This window comes from Tamandua tetradactyla, chromosome 19 (assembly GCF_023851605.1).
Source record: "Tamandua tetradactyla isolate mTamTet1 chromosome 19, mTamTet1.pri, whole genome shotgun sequence".
Taxonomy (NCBI): domain Eukaryota; kingdom Metazoa; phylum Chordata; class Mammalia; order Pilosa; family Myrmecophagidae; genus Tamandua; species Tamandua tetradactyla.
The window spans coordinates 26058534-26076691 of NC_135345.1; the positions used below are offsets into that span (position 1 = coordinate 26058534).

Consider the following 18158-nt stretch of genomic DNA (forward strand, 5'->3'; position numbering starts at 1 on the left):
TTTCATAACCAAATAGTGGCCACCATGGGTTTCTTTTCCAGAAACCATACATTCCCAGCCATCAATGGACAAGTTTTCTGCACTATTGATTTCTGAGTGCAACCCAGGAGCAGAGCTGGGGTGACCAGTGGCCTTGACCCCCGTTAGCTGCTCAGTTTAACAGTCTTGACCCAGCCAGGCCTATCCCCCTCGTATGCTTACCAAGGGGAATCAAGAGGCTACGGGACAAAAAGAAGAGTTTATGGGACAGGCCAGGGTCAAACTGGGTAGGCCCATTTGTTTGCCCTGTTATCTACGGCAGGGTTGGGTAGTTGCCACAGAGACCATATCAGCCTAAACATTTACTATGTGGCCTTTTATAGAAAAAGCTTGCCAAGTATAAACAACTAACACTTCTCAACTTGACTACCCCAAGTGCTATGCCCCATAGAAACATCTCAAATCCTTTCAGGAGAAAGAGGATATATAAAAATTCAATACAATAAGCCAAACACCTCATGGTCTACTCCCATGGGATGCAGATTCACATATCCAAAGATAGCTTTCTTCTAGTTATATCTTATTATTCCCTGTTCTCAAAGGAAGTCTAGAAGCAAACCACTGGTTGGCCTAATATAACATATCAGGGAGTTTGGGCAGATGTGAGCCATTGATTTCTTTGCTCAATGATTCAATAAGATTTGGGAGTCTGCAAAATTAGGGGCTGGAGTTGGTCCTTCTCATCCAGGCCTTAATCCTGAATAGGGCAAGTTTCGGAACAACACCTGTGCTGAGATGCACAGATGTTTCTCAAGGCGTTTGGCAGTGGGATCGTAGCTGGGAATGGAGCTTACTTCTGTATATTATAGGCCCTGCTTGTTTATCATCTGTTGATAGGAGCCCTCAGTTATTGCCCTACTTAATTTGACTCAATCCCCTCCTAACATCTTAGGACTCTACCATCTCACAGTTTTGGAACTCAGACAAGATGCCTATGTTTCTGGTGCATTTTTTTTTCAAAATCAAAATCTGTCTAGGTCCAACCCCTCCCCCTCCGCTTTGGTATACCACTCCTCTCACTCATGAAGAACTTTTCCTGGACAGGTATAGACTACATTTGCACTCAGCCTGAACACACAGTCAGGAAATATGCATCAGAGGGTGCAAGAAAGCTTTTTTCTCCATCTGATTACATGAATCTTCTGGAGGTCAAGGAATAAAGCAGGCATCAGGGCAGATGCTTTATGACATGGTTCAGGAAGCCCTGGTGAACCCGGTCATGGCCATTTCCACCCATTTCTCATATGTACCTGATCTCCTTGGAGTGTGTGTTGGTCGCGGGGCGTCTTCATGGCGATGTTGCTGTAGTAGGCATAGGACAGCTCCCAGTCCAGGGGGTAGCTGTCAACACCCTGGTAGTGTTTGTAACCAAGGTTCATTGAAGAGAGCCTCTCACTCCCCTGGCCTCCGACCAAACTATACAACATGCCCTATTAGGAAGAAATTGACAGCGTGATCACGAGATTGTAGATGAGGATCATAAAATCTCAATGCTGAAAGGTCATCAGCCCAGCTCTCTATACCAGCCTAGCTATTTCAGAATATATTGACTTACCTTTTTTTAAAAATAAATCTTCAAAAAAGTATCTGACTGCTTCTAATGGTTTGCAAATTCCCTGTGATCAGTCCTTCCTAATATCTAACAGCTTCAAGTTCCCTTTTCTTACTGAAAATAGGGACCGTGATTTCTCTCCTAGCACCTTTTTGTGTATCCACCAACTATTCTAAGGATCCCTGCTCTGCCTCAGCTACATCATCTCTGGCCAGATGATACGAATTATGGGTCCATGTCCCAGGCCCACAAAGAATGTCAGTGCTGGAAGGGTCTTTAGAGATTGGTCCAATAGCCTCATTTCATATTTGAGGAAATAGAGGCCTAGGGAGGGGAAATCACCTGTCCATGGTCACCCAGCCACCTTGTGGCAGAGGCAGGGTTTGAATCTTCTGTACTTTTCCTCCTTGAGCCTCAGGGACTCAAGAAAAGATATCATCAGTATACAAGAGACAGCTATAAATAACCACTGAAAAGGAACATGAAGCCACCTGGGCAGGCCTAAACTGCCAATATCTTGGGGGAAACCCAAGGCTTGAGTGTCCCCAAACTAAGGATAAACACTCAGGTGTGCAAATCTGAAAACTGAAAGTGACCAGGCAACATTTAGTAGTACTTATAAAAATGTGATTCCAAATATCAGGCAAATCACTTCATAAATTTGGATTCAAAACCAAAAAATACATGGCTTTTACTTTGATGGTGGAAGGCCAGATGTGAAAATATTTTGATCAGTGGTCCAAATGACTTCACTAAACTGAAAAGCAATATGAGGGAAGGGTCTCATATCCAGAGTAATTCCAAGAATTGATTAAAATGACCTGTTCTTGAAGGACTGGGATTCTGGAAAGCCCTGCACAAGCTGTTCCTTAGGCCATATACCAAACACGATCCTATAGCTGTGTCCAGGCATGGGTGAAGTACCCTTTCTCACTCAGGGAGAGCAGGGCATCAGGTATTTAACACAGCAGCAGGATATTTTGCTTGAATAAAGATTTTTGAAAGCACTCCAGGGAGCTGTGACACATCCAGTCCGACCAAGGGCATGAAGGCATTATTCTGCAAACACAACACAGGTGAGATGCTCCTGAAACCCCTGAAATACTCTACCTGTAGCTGATCCTGGGGTATACTTAATCCAGTTTCAAAAAAGACTGAGAGGTAGTAGGATGCTTTATGGTATCCGCAGCAGCTGGAATCCATCAGAAAGGGGAGAGCAGAGCTAATTTGGAGAAGACCATCAATGCCAGAGAGTCTCTTCATGGCTTTTTCAAATATTCTCCCACCGATTTCTAATACGGATTCGTTTTGGTTTCTTGGCACTGTAAATAACACAATTCAGAGCACACAAAATTAATTATCATGAGATTAGCATGGCTTTAGAAAGAGGAGGGAAAAGCCAATTAAACCACCTGAGTTATTAATGCGGCTGGTCCTGCAGTGCCTTCAGATATACCACCTTCCTGGGTGGTAAATTAAACCCTTTGGGGATGCCACAGTATCATTCTGTAAATAGCTTTTTCTTTGGCACTAAATGACAGCCTAGTATCCTGGGAAAACGGATGTGACTTACAGAGCTGAGAGAGGGCCTCAAGTCAAGTTACTCGGTGTAACTCACCACCAAATCCGGACCACTGAAACCTCCGGAGAGGTTTTTTTTCCCTCCCCTCTAAGACTCTGAAGAAGAATATGTTTCAACTGAAAAATAGTGTCTAGGTGCTGCTCTAAAAATTTGAGCAAAGGAACTTTACTTCAAAATGCTTTCTCATCATCTTTTGCCCCCAGTTTTTCTTGTGGCCTCTAAATACAATCAAAAGAGTAAGAATTGCCTTTTACTAAGGCTTACATCAAATACAAAAACGTGTCTTGTAGTGCCTTTTGGAGAGTATGCCATTTAATCCACACATTTTATGATACAGTCTCTATTATTAGCATACCCATTTTTCAGACAAGAAGATTGAGGCTTGGAGGAGTCAAATAACTTGTCTGAAGTTACAAAAGCTAGTACGTGACCAAGCCAGACTTTGCAGATCACCAAAGCCAGACTTCCTACTCACCCTCTTGCACTTTCTTCCTGATAAGCAAGCAACCAGTTGAATTAATAAGTAATTTACTACCTCAGAGAGACTTGTTTACTCAACTGCTTTAAGATATAGGATGCTTCCTTTTACATGACCCTCCCATAAATCTATAAGCTAATAAACATTATAGCCCAAACCAGCAAGTTATATGGCTCTATCATGTACGCATTAAAGCCTTCTGAAATCTTATTTTGTCTGCATTATTCATTGCTCTTGTTTATTAATCCAGCCAACAAATGTTTCTATTATATGCAAGGCATCATTCTAGATGCTCCGTTACAACAGACCATCTAGGATTTCACAGCTATTACTTATATTTTGAGAAGACAGGTCAACTTATTTAAAACTATAATTCTATCTGCCTGAAACCTAGGTTCCATATTTTTATTTTATTTTCTTCATTCCATCTGAAATAAAAATATTACTAAAAACTTTCAGGAGGCAACAAGAGATACATCATTATCCCCTGCCCCCCGCCCCACACCCACCCCCAAGACACACACTAGGGAATGAGCAGAGGAGAACTTCCAATGTGGAGAAACTCTGATAGGAAAGTTTGGGGTTAGGTTATTTAAGGCAATTCCCTTGTAGAAGCCCACACTAAAAATGGAGATGGGAAGTGATCCACTGATCACATTGGGGAATCCAACCTGGCCGAGGTGGATGGGCAGAGCATCCTTTACCTGCAGAGCCCCGAGCCCACCCCCAACCCTCCACCCAGCTCTGAGGCAGTCTCTTCCCCTCACTTCTGGAACCCCTCACCTAGGCAGAATTTACAAGGCAGCGGTTGGTCTGCTTTGGCTCACCTGATTCCAAATACCCAGCACTGGAACACCTAAACAAATGAGGTATGCTCCATTTTCTGTATTTCTTTTTTAATCCCGGAAGAAATAGCTACTTAAAAAAATCAACAATGCAGATTTGCATTAAATAACATGGAAGGTTCTCCTCCCTCAATACTTCTTTAATAGGAAAGATAACACTGTTAAAATCCCAGGGTCTTTGCTTCCAGACTTTTCCTTTGCATGTATAATAATTTGTATCCCATCTATCAACATATATGCATATTCATTTTTCCTCAAAATGGCACACTACAGGGAATCTTGAATAGGGCAGGAGATTTTGTTGGTTTGTCCAAGTTAGTGTGATGCCCTGATAAATCCCAGAGTGGTTTGGACAGTGAATAAAGAAGTATTTGTAGGGTCCCCTTAAGGGAATGGGAAGAAAAGGGGAAAGATTCAGTTTCCCCATTTAGGGAATTTCTGATACTCTCGCAAGCAAATTAATAGGCCAGCCCCCGAACTTGGGGTTTGCCCCTATGAAACTTATTCCTGCAAAGGATAGGCTAAGCCTACTTACAATTAAGCCTAAGAGTTACCCCCCAGAGAACCTCTTTTGTTGCTCAGATGTGGCTTCTCTCTCTAAGCCAACACGGCAAGGGACCCCACTGCCATTTCCTCCCACGCTGGACATGACTCCCAGGGGTATGACTTTCCCTGGCAACGTGGGACAGAAATCCCAGAATGAGCTGGCACCCGGCATCAAGGGAGTAAGAAAAACTTCTTGATCAAAAGGGGTAAGGGAGAAAAGAGTAAAAATAAAGTATCAGTGGCTGAGAGACTTCAAAGAGAGTCAGAGGTTATCCTGGAGGTTATTCTTACACATTATATAGATATCCATTTTCATTATATGGTGTATTTGGGTGGCTAAAGGGAAGTGCCTCCAACTGTAGAGCTGTGCTCCAGTAGCCATGTTTCTTGAAGATGATTGTATGAAGATACAACTTTTAAATGTGACTGTGTGATTGTGAAAACCTTGTGTCTGATGTTCCCTTTATCTAGGGTATGAACAGTGAGTAAAAAACAAGGACAAAAATTAAATAGATAAAAAAATTACACAGATAAATAATAGGGAGGACAAAGGTTAAAATATATTGAGCAGATGGAAATATCAGTGGTCAATGAGAGGGAGGGGTAAGAGATATGGTATGTATGAGTTTTTTGTTTTTTTTTTCATTTTATTTCTTTTTCTGGAGTGAAGTGATGCATATGTTCTAAAAAATGATCTTGGTGATGAATATACAACTATATGATGACACTGCGAGCCGTTGACTGTACACCATGTATGAAATGTTCGTATGTTAAGAATGTCTGTGTTCGTACGTTGTTTTGTTAATAAAAATATTTTTTTAAAAAAGAAATTAGTTGGGATCTTAGGGAAAAATCAAGCGATTACAAAATAAAGGATTAAAGCTGTTTTTTAAAAAAAGGCATAGTATACTATAGATTCTGACCTTCAACTTTCTTTTTCAAACTAACCACGTATTACGTACCTCTCTCCGTGGCTATCAGAACCTCACTGTTTCTAACATTTCAGTCGTTTTAGAATCTATAGCTCTACAGCTTTTCCAACCAGTTCTCTGTTTCTAGGCTCTTGCGTTGCTTCAGGTGGCCTTGCTATCATGGCCAACATCCACATACATTTCGGTCAGCTCAGCTGTTGGGATCTATAAATGACAACATCCTTTTCCCACTGGGAACCTGGGCATCTTGTTTTGGATTTTTCCCTTTGCACAGTTGAGACAAGAATTCCATCCTGCTCAGGATAAAAACCTCCTCACTGTGTTGGTAAGCACTGCAGCACTCAGATGAAGTTTCAAAATAAATTCTACTCATACTTATTCATATATTTACTTCTAAATATGTACTCATCTCAGATGCCCTGCTATGCCCGTTCTGAGCCAAGCAACATTAATATTTTGTTAATGATTCATCTCGGCCTCACGTACTCTAACTGGGCCATTTGTACTCAGGAGGAAAGAGACTCCAAACCAAATGAAGTTCCAAAGGAAACATTTACCCTGCTGACCCCTGGCACGGAAATCCAGAAATCATTATCCAGAGGGCACAGGTAGTTGAGATTGCCTGAGAAAAAGGAGCAAAAAACGGGATCCTTTACAAAGCTCGAATCCCTAGCACAAAAAATGTCCCAGACTTAAACTTAGGCAGATTGAATGGGCTCCATTATGTCTTTTTGTATTAAAATTCTGAAATCCCCCCAAATAATGCCATTATTATTTTTTCTGCAAAAGAGCCTAAACACTTTTCTGCAGTAGTGAATATAATGATAAAAAATAATTCTAAGGTAAAACTGCTTGTTTTGCACATTCTTAAAAGTTTGAATTCCAACGACGGCACAAAATCATAGCCATGATGTCTCTGGTGATATTGTGAAACTGGTGATTTTAAAATCCATTTAATGAAACTGTTAATTTCACCCATCTGGTTTAGCACATGTATTTTTTTCTAGTCAATCTGTAACTAAAAAGCATGCCTTGTTTATGAAGATTAATGATGTAATGAAGAAAAAATACAAACAAAAAATAGAAGCCATTTTCTCATTTTCTTTCTTCCTGTGCCAGAAGCTAAGAAAACAAAAGCCGCCACCACCATTAATTAACCCTTGCTATTGTTCAAAAACAGTACAGCATCATTTACGGCGCTCTTTTTCCTTTTTTACAGTACCCTGAGGTCACCATTTGTGTGCTCATCATTGAAACAAGCAAAAAACAGAAGATGAGAAGGTAGTCACTTGTTCAAGACCCCAGAGAGCTAGAGCCAGTGCCTGATAGAGAATTCAGAAGGAAAAAGGCAGACTCATTCCTTGTGAGAGGCACAGGGACATCGACAGAAATATCGTTTTTAGTTTCAAGATTCTGAGTGGTGTAATACATCCAAGGTAAGTGTTTAAAAGGGGGAAAAAATGAAAGCAGAAAATGTCACTTAACCATAAAAGGAAAGATCTTCACCAACAAGTTTACTGGATCAAAAACCACAGCATGTTCCTCATTTGCATTAAAATCTCAAGAGCCCCACCAGCGACAAAGGCCTCAGGAGCTAGTCCCTCCAGAGTAAACTGCTGGACACCATCAACATGACAACATAAGACGTCCCCTGAAAAAAAACCTTCCCAGAGATTCAGTGAATAAAAGGACATTTAGAACTATTTAGAACTTTGGAGGATGGTAGAGACTAGAGAAGGACTCCACAAACATTGAATTGAAGAAAAAGTAAAAGATCAGGTAGGAAACTTCTGTCCTGGACCCGCCAGTCCACTCACCCTCCCAAACTCGGTGTTGTGGCACTCAACAGTGGCTCAGATCACTCCCATCTCCCACCAGAGACTATAGAGCCACTCACAGCAGTGATAGAACCCCATGCATATCAAGGCAGAAGGGTGCAAGTCCACAGAGACCCAGAGCAGAACACAAGCCATTTGAGGAGTGCTGCATACAAAAGGGGACCCAGCGGGGACAATAAAAAAGACAGAGAGAGATCTAGGTAGAACTGTGGCTGGCAGGTGCTGCACTCACTCAATCCAGTTTCTATTCACTGGACCATCTCAGTGCAAAACATTTTCCTGGAGTGACCCACCTTTTGGGATTGATCCCACATGGCGCTCCAGGGTGGGATGCCTTAAGGGAAGAAACTGAAAGCAGAAAAGCTTCAGAGAGGAAAAAAGGAGGGGAGATGCTTAAACTGAACCGCTGTAAAACAGGAGAGTTTCAGAACTGAAGGGAAAGGAAAACAGAGCAGAGTGAGGGAGAGAATTTGAACAAATCATAGGAGTTGGGGAGAAAATTCTGCACAAAAACAAACAGAACAGATCAAGATTCCCAGAGAAGGAACAGAGGAAGATAAGTTTTCTTCTGGAGGTGTAAAACTGCTTGTTTTGCATATTTTTAAAGCACAAAAAAATTGTGCCACAGCTTCTTGATCCTGAAGCAGAGTAGGTGCGGCTGTTGTGCTGGTGCTTAATCCAGAACTTGAGCCAGACATGGGGCTAGAGGATGAGGGAAAGATGTTAACCAGATTCGGAGATCCCAAGGAGGAGGAAGAGGTGGAGAAGGAATTAGCGGATCCCCTAATAACAGCGGGAGAACAATGCAAGCTGTTGGAGAAATGTGTGAAGGCCCGGGAAGGGCTTGAGCTCTGTGAGGAGGGTTCATCCTCCTGGTCACAGACCAGAGGAAGATTGCACAGAGGAGCTCGGACTTCTCGCATGCAAGGAACCACTGTGTAAGTCAGTGTGAAGTTGGGGAAGGCTTACAGAGGCTGGGGAAGACTTCCTGCTGACTACCTTTCCGTCCTAGGGGCAGGCCCATCCACAAGCATTTACTATAGGCCCAGCAGATGCCAGTATAGTGCTGAGCACTTTATATAAATAATCTTACTGAATCCTTGCTGCTTCTATTGGAGACAGGTATCATTATCTGTATTTTACAGATAAGAACTGAAATTCAGAAAAGAGAAATGATAAGTCAAGTTGCACTGGATATTGTACCCTTACATAACAGAATTGATATGCTTCCATGTGTCTTACACATAGTTGTTGTCAAAAGAAAAATTTCTTTAAGTAAATTTGTGCTTGACTTTTACACATAAGAGTAAGACATTTTACATGAAAATTACACGCATAAGCAATGTTTGATATGGTTGCTTATGCGAAAACTGATTGGGTGACCAATACGCACATAAAAAGATGCTCAAAAGCATTAGCCAATAGGGAAATTCAAATAAAAACTACAATGAGATTCCACTTCACACCTACTAGGATGACTAATCAAAAAGACAGATAATAACAAGTGTTCGTGAGGGTATGGAGAAATTGGCAGCCTCAGACACTGCTGGAGGGAATGTAAATTGGTACAGCTGCTCTGAAAAAAAATGGTCCACAGTTTCTCAAAAGGTTAAGCATAGAGTTACTTATAACACAGCAGTCCCACTGCTAGGTAAATAGCCAAGATAAATGAAAACATATGTCCATACAAAAACTTGCACATAGATGTTAATACAGCATTATACATAACAGTTAAAAAGTAGAAACAACACAAATGTCCATCAGCTGATGAACGGACACATAAAATGTGGCACAGTTATATACCTGGAATATTATTTGGCAATAAAAAGAAATGGAATACTGGCAGCTGACCTCTGACCTGCCAGCCACTCTTGAGCCTGGGTCATAGAAGAACCTGATCAAGATCAGTGTGATGGGGGTGCAAGGGATGGACAAAACCCTTGTTCCGGCCCTGTGGCAGGAGTTTGCAACCAGCCAGGCAGCAGCTGACATGCAGGCATGCACTGAGCACCAATCTGTTGCCGCATCCAACCTTTCTGGTGTCGGCCTTAATGAGGCATAGCAGATTTTCAACAGCTCCAAGCTGAAGCCTAAGGAGATTCAGAAATATGAACATTAAAGGTGAATGGTAAATCCTTGTGGGGGCTCCTTCCTCCTACAGGCAAAGGTGGCCCAAGCAAAAGAGCGCCTCAACAAAGAACTCAGAATCCAGGCCCAGGAAGACAGAGAGAAAGGACCGATGCCCGATATGTGACCTCTTGACTCACCCCCACTGCCCACTGCCTCTAATTTATAACTTGAGCATAAATGTCTCTTCTGCTAAAAAAGAAACAAAAACTGATATACGCTACAATTTATGCTAAGGGAAAGAATCATGCTAAGGGAGAAGAACCTGGTTGCAAAGAGCCACATACTAAATTATCCCATTTACATGAAACGTCTGGACTAGGGCCATTGTGATCTCCTCCCTTATTACAAGCCCTGGTGGGGCTCTCCCCTTGCTTTTTTTATTCATTTGACAAATACGTGATTACTTTTATGACCCAGGCACTGGGTTAGGATTTGGGAGTATAGATATAAATGAGACAGAAATGGTCCCTTCACTGAGCTTAGGAGCCAGTATAGGAAACAGAAGTAGAACAAACTATTAATAAACTGGTGAGATGAAGCTCATCTTCAAGGCAGAGAGAGATGGCATTTGAGTCCTCTGGTATCCCAGCAGCCAGGGCAGCCTAGAGATGATGACAAGTGAACAGAGGAGCAGTCATATCTGCCTTCCAAGGAGTTGGTGTTCCTGAGATTGCCAAAATGCTTTGGAGTTTTTAACTGAATCTAAAAATTCTAGGCTAGGCCAGACTGAAAAAAAACACTGCAGCAAGGGGGATCAGTGCCAGTGTGTCAAAAAAGACAGCTAGAGGTAGTGGAAGGAAATCTTCCTGTTTTTATGTTTCCCACTAAGCTAATATTTTATGCAGATAATCCATCAACCCTTAAGCAAGTGTTGACTGTATAATTCCTATGAGTTAGCCTCAAAGTTCAAAGGTTTTTGTACCGCAAATAAGTATGCTGTCATCGATGCTGCAGGTGCAGTAAAACCTCAGTATTGCGTGGCTATTGTGATTCATCATAGAGAAGTCTGTTTCTGTCACTCTAGTGTAATAGACAAATTCTGTCTCCAAGTTTCCGAGCAAAGCCAGAGGAGGCTTTAGGAAGGAAAGAAGTTGCTACTCTTCCTCCATCTGCAGAAGAACAGCAAAAGAAGAGGGAAAGAGAATGAAGGAACATTTAACAGAAACTTTATGTTTTGAGCAGTCTTTCCAACCAGAAAACAGAACTGTCTCCTTAGAGCCTAATTAATTAACTGTCTTCCTGGGAGTGGCGAGCATTGCAGGGAGTGGCGTGCATTGCAGGGAGTGGCGTGCACGCTCCCCACACTGGGGGATGGGGAATTGCTGGTACCTCAAAAATCAGTGGCCACTTATCACAATGGCTATATGTAGAACATGAGCAAGAACTTCAATTGATGTTTTAATTAATTTTATATTCAAAATCTCATGAATGCTTATTGCCTTTATCGCTATTTTACTCCATTAACATGCTAAAAATTATTGAATGATTTAAAATAATTGCAAATATACAATCTATATTTTAAATTACTGTATAATAGTATTTGAAGGACCAACACGTCATGTGACAGACATCAAGGGTGCTTTGGAATGACACCGATGAGATTATTTGAAAAAATTCTTTTTATTTCCGTATCTATTGGACAAAATACTTTGATCAAAACACTTGTTTCTTAGTCATCTTTTTCATATTCACTTTCATTATTAAGGCCATGTGTGCTTCAAAGTTAATGGCCTAAAAGCAAACTGACCAGCCTAAAAATAAAAATCATGTTTAATTCTTGGTAAAAAGTAAAAATAAAATAAAAATAAAAATTGTACCACATATCCAGGGCGAGAATCAGATAAAGAGCTGAGAAAATCTGATCAGTTAAACACGAGTTATTCTAAAGGTCTCAAATAAGTTGGATCAAGTATCAAAGAAGAGCTTTAACACAAAGTCAATAATAAAATCCTAGACAAAAGGGACAAACTGATCTTTCAGGTTAACTCATCAAGATAATCAGATGCTTAGACATAAGTAAAAAAAAAATTACAAGTCATACTAAGAAACAGAAAGAAATGGGTCAGTCAAGGAAACAAATTAAAACTCTAGAGGAGACACAGAACTTGGCACCACTAATCAAAGTTCAAACAAATCTTCTAAATCAATTCAAGAAGATGAAGGAAAGTATACATAAAGAGATAAAGGATATTAAGAAGCAAACAAGGGGAATCCGGAGAAGATGGTGGCTTAGTAAGACGCTCGGATCTTAGTTCCTCCTCCAGAACAGCTACTAGGGGAGTAGAAACGATACAGAACAGCTCCCGGAGCCACGACAGAGATCAAAAAGACAGCATACCCCATCCTGGAACGGCTGACTGGCTGGGAGAACTCGCTCTGGTGTGATCGCCGAGGGGCGCGGGCTTCCCGGGGCCGGGATGGAAAGGGGCCGGAGTCCCTCCCTTCCTCCTTCCCAGGCCAACTGGGAGAATTGGACAGGCGGTCCTCTCAAGCCACAGCAGCTGGCGCCCCACCCATGCCTGGCCCCCCAGACCAACTGGGAGAATTGGATCTGAGATCCCCAGGCCGTGGAGAACGGTGACCGGGGTCCCTTCCAAACACGTGACTTCCTGGTCCTGCTGGGAACGGTGTACTTTCCCGGGCCACGGCGGATGGTGCCCTCCCGCCACACTTGGCACCCCGGGCCGACTAGGAGATTCAGTCGGGCGCTCTCCCGGGCTGCGGTGGCCGGCGACCCTCCCCGCGTTCGGATCCCCGGGCTGGCTGGCATTCTTCCAAGCCGGTTCGGCTGGCGAACCTCCCCCACGGCGAGAGTTTTCCAAAGTTAAAGGACCCACAGCACCTTTTACTGGGGGGACCCGCAGACAAACGTGTGCCACAAGCGCCACCTACTGGGCAGGATAAGAAAAACAGAACCTAGAGATTTCACAGAAAACTCTCCCAAACTGTTGGGTCCAAAACCCAGGGAAATCTGACTAAATGCCCAGACGCCAGCAGAAGATAACGGATCATGCTCAGAAAATTGAAAATATGGCCCAGTCAAAGGAACAAACCAATAGTTCAAATGAGATACAGGAGCTGAGACAACTAATGCTGAATATATGAACAGAAATGGAAAACCTCTTCAAAAACGAAATCGATAAATTGAGGGAGGACATGAAGAAGACATGGGCTGAACAAAAAGAAGAAATAGAAAAACTGAAAAAACAAATCACAGAATTTATGGAAGTGAAGGATAAAGTAGAAAAGATGGGAAAAAAATGGATACTTACAATGATAGATTTAAAGAGACAGAAGATAGAATTAGTGATTTGGAGGATGGAACATCTGAATTCCAAAAAGAAAAAGAAACTATAGGGAAAAGAATGGAAAAATTTGAACAGGGGATCAGGGAACTGAAGGACAATATGAACCGCACAAATATATGTGTTGCGGGTGTCCCAGAAGGAGAAGAGAAGGGAAAAGGAGGAGAAAAACTAATGGAAGAAATTATCACTGAAAATTTCCCAACTCTTATGAAAGACCTAAAATTACAGATCCAAGAAGTGCAGCGCACCCCAAAGAGAATAGACCCAAATAGGCGTTCTCTAAGACACTTACTAGTTAGAATGTCAGAGGTCAAAGAGAAAGAGAGGATCTTGAAGCAGCAAGTGAAAAACAATCCATCACATACAAGGGAAACCCAATAAGACTATGTGTAGATTTCTCAGCAGAAACCATGGAAGCTAGAAGACAGTCAGATGATATATTTAAATTACTAAAAGAGAAAAACTGCCAACCAAGACTCCTATATCCAGCAAAATTGTCCTTCAAAAATGAGGGGGAAATTAAAACATTCTCAGACAAAAAGTCACTGAGAGAATTTGTGACCAAGAGACCAGCTCTGCAAGAAATACTAAAGGGAGCACTAGAGTCAGAACCAAAAAGACAGAAGAGAGAGGTATGGAGAAGAGTGTAGAAAGAAGGAAAGTCAGATATGATATATATAATACAAAAGGCAAAATGGTAGAGGAAAATATTATCCAAACAGTAATAACACTAAATGTTAATGGACTGAATTCCCCAATCAAAAGACATAAACTGGCAGAATGGATTAAAAAACAGGATCCTTCTATATGCTGTCTACAGGAAACACATCTTAGACCCAAAGATAAACATAGGTTGAAAGTGAAAGGTTGGGAAAAGATATTTCATGCAAATAACAACCAGAAAAGAGCAGGAGTAGCTATACTAATATCCAACAAATTAGACTTCAAATGTAAAACCGTTAAAAGAGACAAAGAAGGACACTATCTACTAATAAAAGGAACAATTAAACAAGAAGACATAACAATCATAAATATTTACGCACCGAACCAGAATGCCCCAAAATACGTGAGGAATACACTGCAAACACTGAAAAGGGAATAGACACATCTACCATAATAGTTGGAGACTTCAATTCACCACTCTCACCAATGGACAGAACATCTAGACAGAGGATCAATAAAGAAATAGAGAATCTGAATATTACTATAAATGAGCTAGACTTAACAGACATTTATAGGACATTACATCCCACAACAGCAGGATACACCTTTTTCTCAAGTGCTCATTGATCATTCTCAAAGATAGACCATATGCTGGGTCACAAAGCAAGTCTTAACAAATTTAAAAAGATTGAAATCATACACAACACTTTCTTGGATCATAAAGGAATGAAGTTGGAAATCAATAATAGGCGGAATGCCAGAAAATTCACAAATACGTGGAGGCTCAACAACACACTCTTAAACAACGAGTGGGTCAAAGAAGAAATTGCAAGAGAAATTAGTAAATACCTCGAGGCAAATGACAATGAAAACACAACATATCAAAACTTATGGGATGCAGCAAAGGCAGTGCTAAGAGGGAAATTTATTGCCCTAAATGCCTATATCAGAAAAGAAGAAAAGGCAAAAATTCAGGAATTAACTGTCCACTTGGAAGAACTGGAGAAAGAACAGCAAACTAATCCCAAAGCAAGAAAAAGGAAAGAAATAACAAAGATTAGAGCAGAAATAAATGAAATTGAAAACATGAAAACAATAGAGAAAATCAATAAGACCAGAAGTTGGTTCTATGAGAAAATCAATAAGATTGATGGGCCCTTAGCAAGATTGACAAAAAGAAGAAGAGAGAGGATGCAAATAAATAAGATCAGAAATGGAAGAGGAGACATAACTACTGACCTCACAGAAATAAAGGAGGTAATAACAGGATACTATGAACAACTTTACGCTAATAAATACAACAATTTAGATGAAATGGACGGGTTCCTGGAAAGACATGAACAACAAACTTTGACTCAAGAAGAAATAGATGACCTCGACAAACCAATCACAAGTAAAGAAATTGAATTAGTCATTCAAAAGCTTCCTAAAAAGAAAAGTCCAGGACCAGACGGCTTCACATGTGAATTCTACCAAACATTCCAGAAAAAATCAGTACCAACTCTCCTCAAACTCTTCAAAAAAATCGAAGTGGAGGGAAAACTACCTAATTCATTCTATGAAGCCAACATCACCCTCATACCAAAACCAGGCAAAGATATTACAAAAAAAGAAAACTACAGACCAATCTCTCTAATGAATATAGATGCAAAAATCCTCAATAAAGTTCTAGCAAATCGTATCCAACAACACATTAAAAGAATTATTCATCATGACCAAGTAGGATTCATCCCAGGTATGCAAGGATGGTTCGACATAAGAAAATCAATTAATGTAATACACCATATCAACAAATCAAAGAAGAAAAATCACATGATCATCTCAATTGATGCAGAGAAGGCATTTGACAAGATTCGACATTCTTTCCTGTTGAAAACACTTCAAAAGATAGGACTACAAGGGAACTTCCTTAAAATGATAGAGGGAATATATGAAAAACCCACAGCTAATATCATCCTCAATGGGGAAAAATTGAAAACTTTCCCCCTAAGATCAGGAACAAGACAAGGATGTCCATTATCACCACTATTATTCAACATTGTGTTGGAGGTTCTAGCCAGAGCAATTAGACAAGAAAAACAAATACAAGGCATCAAAATTGGAAAGGAAGAAATAAAACTATCACTGTTTGCAGATGATATGATACTATACGTCGAAAACCCGGAAAAATCCACAACAAAATTACTAGAGCTAATAAATGAGTACAGCAAAGTAGCAGGTTACAAGATCAACATTCAAAAATCAGTAGTGTTTCTATACACTAGTAATGAACCAGCTGAGGGGAAAATCAAGAAACGAATCCCACTTACAATTGCAACTAAAAGAATAAAATACCTAGGAATATATTTAACTAAAGAGACAAAAAACCTTTATAAAGAAAACTACAAAAAACTGCTAAAAGAAATCACAGAAGACCTAAATAGATGGAAGGGCATACCGTGTTCATGGATTGGAAGACTAAATATAGTTAAGATGTCAATCCTACCTAAACTGATTTACAGATTCAATGCAATACCAATCAAAATCCCAACAACTTATTTGTCAGAAATAGAAAAACCAATAAGCAAATTTATCTGGAAGGACAGGGTGTCCCGAATTGCTAAAAACATCTTGAGGAAAAAAAATGAAGCTGGAGGTCTCGCGCTGCCTGACTTTAAGGCATATTATGAAGCCACAGTGGTCAAAACAGCATGGTACTGGCATAAAGATAGATATATTGACCAATGGAATCGAATAGAGTGCTCAGATATAGACCCTCTCATCTATGGACATTTGATCTTTGATAAGGCAGTCAAGCCAATTCACCTGGGACAGAACAGTCTCTTCAATAAATGGTGCCTAGAGAACTGGATATCCATATGCAAAAGAATGAAAGAAGACCCATGTCTCACACCCTATACAAAAGTTAACTCAAAATGGATCAAAGATCTAAACATTAGGTCTAAGACCATAAAACAGTTAGAGGAAAATGTTGGGAGATATCTTATGGATCTTACAACTGGAGGCGGTTTTATGGACCTTAAACCTAAAGCAAGAGCACTGAAGAAGGAAATAAATAAATGGGAGCTCCTCAAAATTAAACACTTTTGTGCATCAAAGAACTTCATCAAGAAAGTAGAAAGACAGCCTACACAATGGGAGACAATATTTGGAAATGACATATCAGATAAAGGTCTAGTATCCAGAATGTATAAAGCGATTGTCCAACTCAACAACAAAAAGACAGCCAACCCAATTACAAAATGGGAAAAAGACTTGAACAGACACCTATCAGAAGAGGAAACACAAATGGCCAAAAGGCACATGAAGAGATGCTCAATGTCCCTGGCCATTAGAGAAATGTAAATCAAAACCACAATGAGATATCATCTCACACCCACCAGAATGGCCATTATCAACAAAACAGAAAATGACAAGTGCTGGAGAGGATGCAGAGAAAGAGGCACACTTATCCACTGTTGGTGGGAATTTCAAATGGTGCAACCACTGTGGAAGGCAGTTTGGCGGTTCCTCAAAAAGCTGAATATAGAATTGCCATACGACCCAGCAATACCATTGCTGGGTATCTACTCAAAGGACTTAAGGGCAAAGACACAAACAGACATTTGCATGCCAATGTTTATAGCAGCGTTATTTACAATTGCAAAGAGATGGAAACAGCCAAAATGTCCATCAACAGACGAGTGGCTAAACAAACTGTGGTATATACATACAATGGAATATTATGCAGCCTTAAGACAGGATAAACTTATGAAGCATGTAATAACCTGGATGGACCTACAGAACATTATGCTGAGTGAGTCTAGCCAAAAACTAAAGGACAAATACTGTATGGTCTCACTGTTGTGAACCAACATTCAAGAATAAACTTGGAATATGTCATTGGTAACAGAGACCAACAGGACTTAGAAACAGAGCAAGATAATGGGTAATTGGAGATGAAGGGATACAGACTGTGCAACAGGACTAGATACAAAAACTCAAAAATGGACAGCATAATAAAACCTAATTGTAAAGTAATCATGTTAAAACACTGAATGAAGCTGCATCCGAGCTATAGGTTTTGGTTTTTTTTGTCTGTTTTTTTTTTTACTATTATTATTATTTTTACTTTTTTCTCTATATTAGCATTCTATATCTTTTTCTGTTGTTCTGCTAGTTCTTCTTCTAAATCGATGCAAATGTACTAAGAAATGATGATCATGCATCTATGTGATGATGCTAAGAATTACTGATTGCATATGT

General features: G+C 40.4%; 1 protein-coding gene and 2 pseudogenes across 1 annotated transcript in view; 2 read left to right on the plus strand and 1 right to left on the minus strand.

Annotated features, from left to right (window-relative positions):
- The window catches only part of SEL1L3 (SEL1L family member 3), a 149683-nt gene that overhangs the window by 70610 nt on the left and 60915 nt on the right, over positions 1–18158 (minus strand). The window contains exons 10-11 of the mRNA XM_077136536.1: positions 2702–2913; positions 1290–1469 (exon numbers count right to left, since the gene is read on the minus strand). Of these exons, the coding sequence (XP_076992651.1) occupies positions 1290–1469; positions 2702–2913 (392 nt within the window). The remainder of the gene's footprint in view (positions 1–1289; positions 1470–2701; positions 2914–18158) is intronic.
- On the plus strand, positions 8509–10066 carry LOC143663712 (mitochondrial import inner membrane translocase subunit TIM16 pseudogene; annotated as a pseudogene).
- Positions 10476–11319, plus strand: LOC143663713 (motile sperm domain-containing protein 1 pseudogene; annotated as a pseudogene).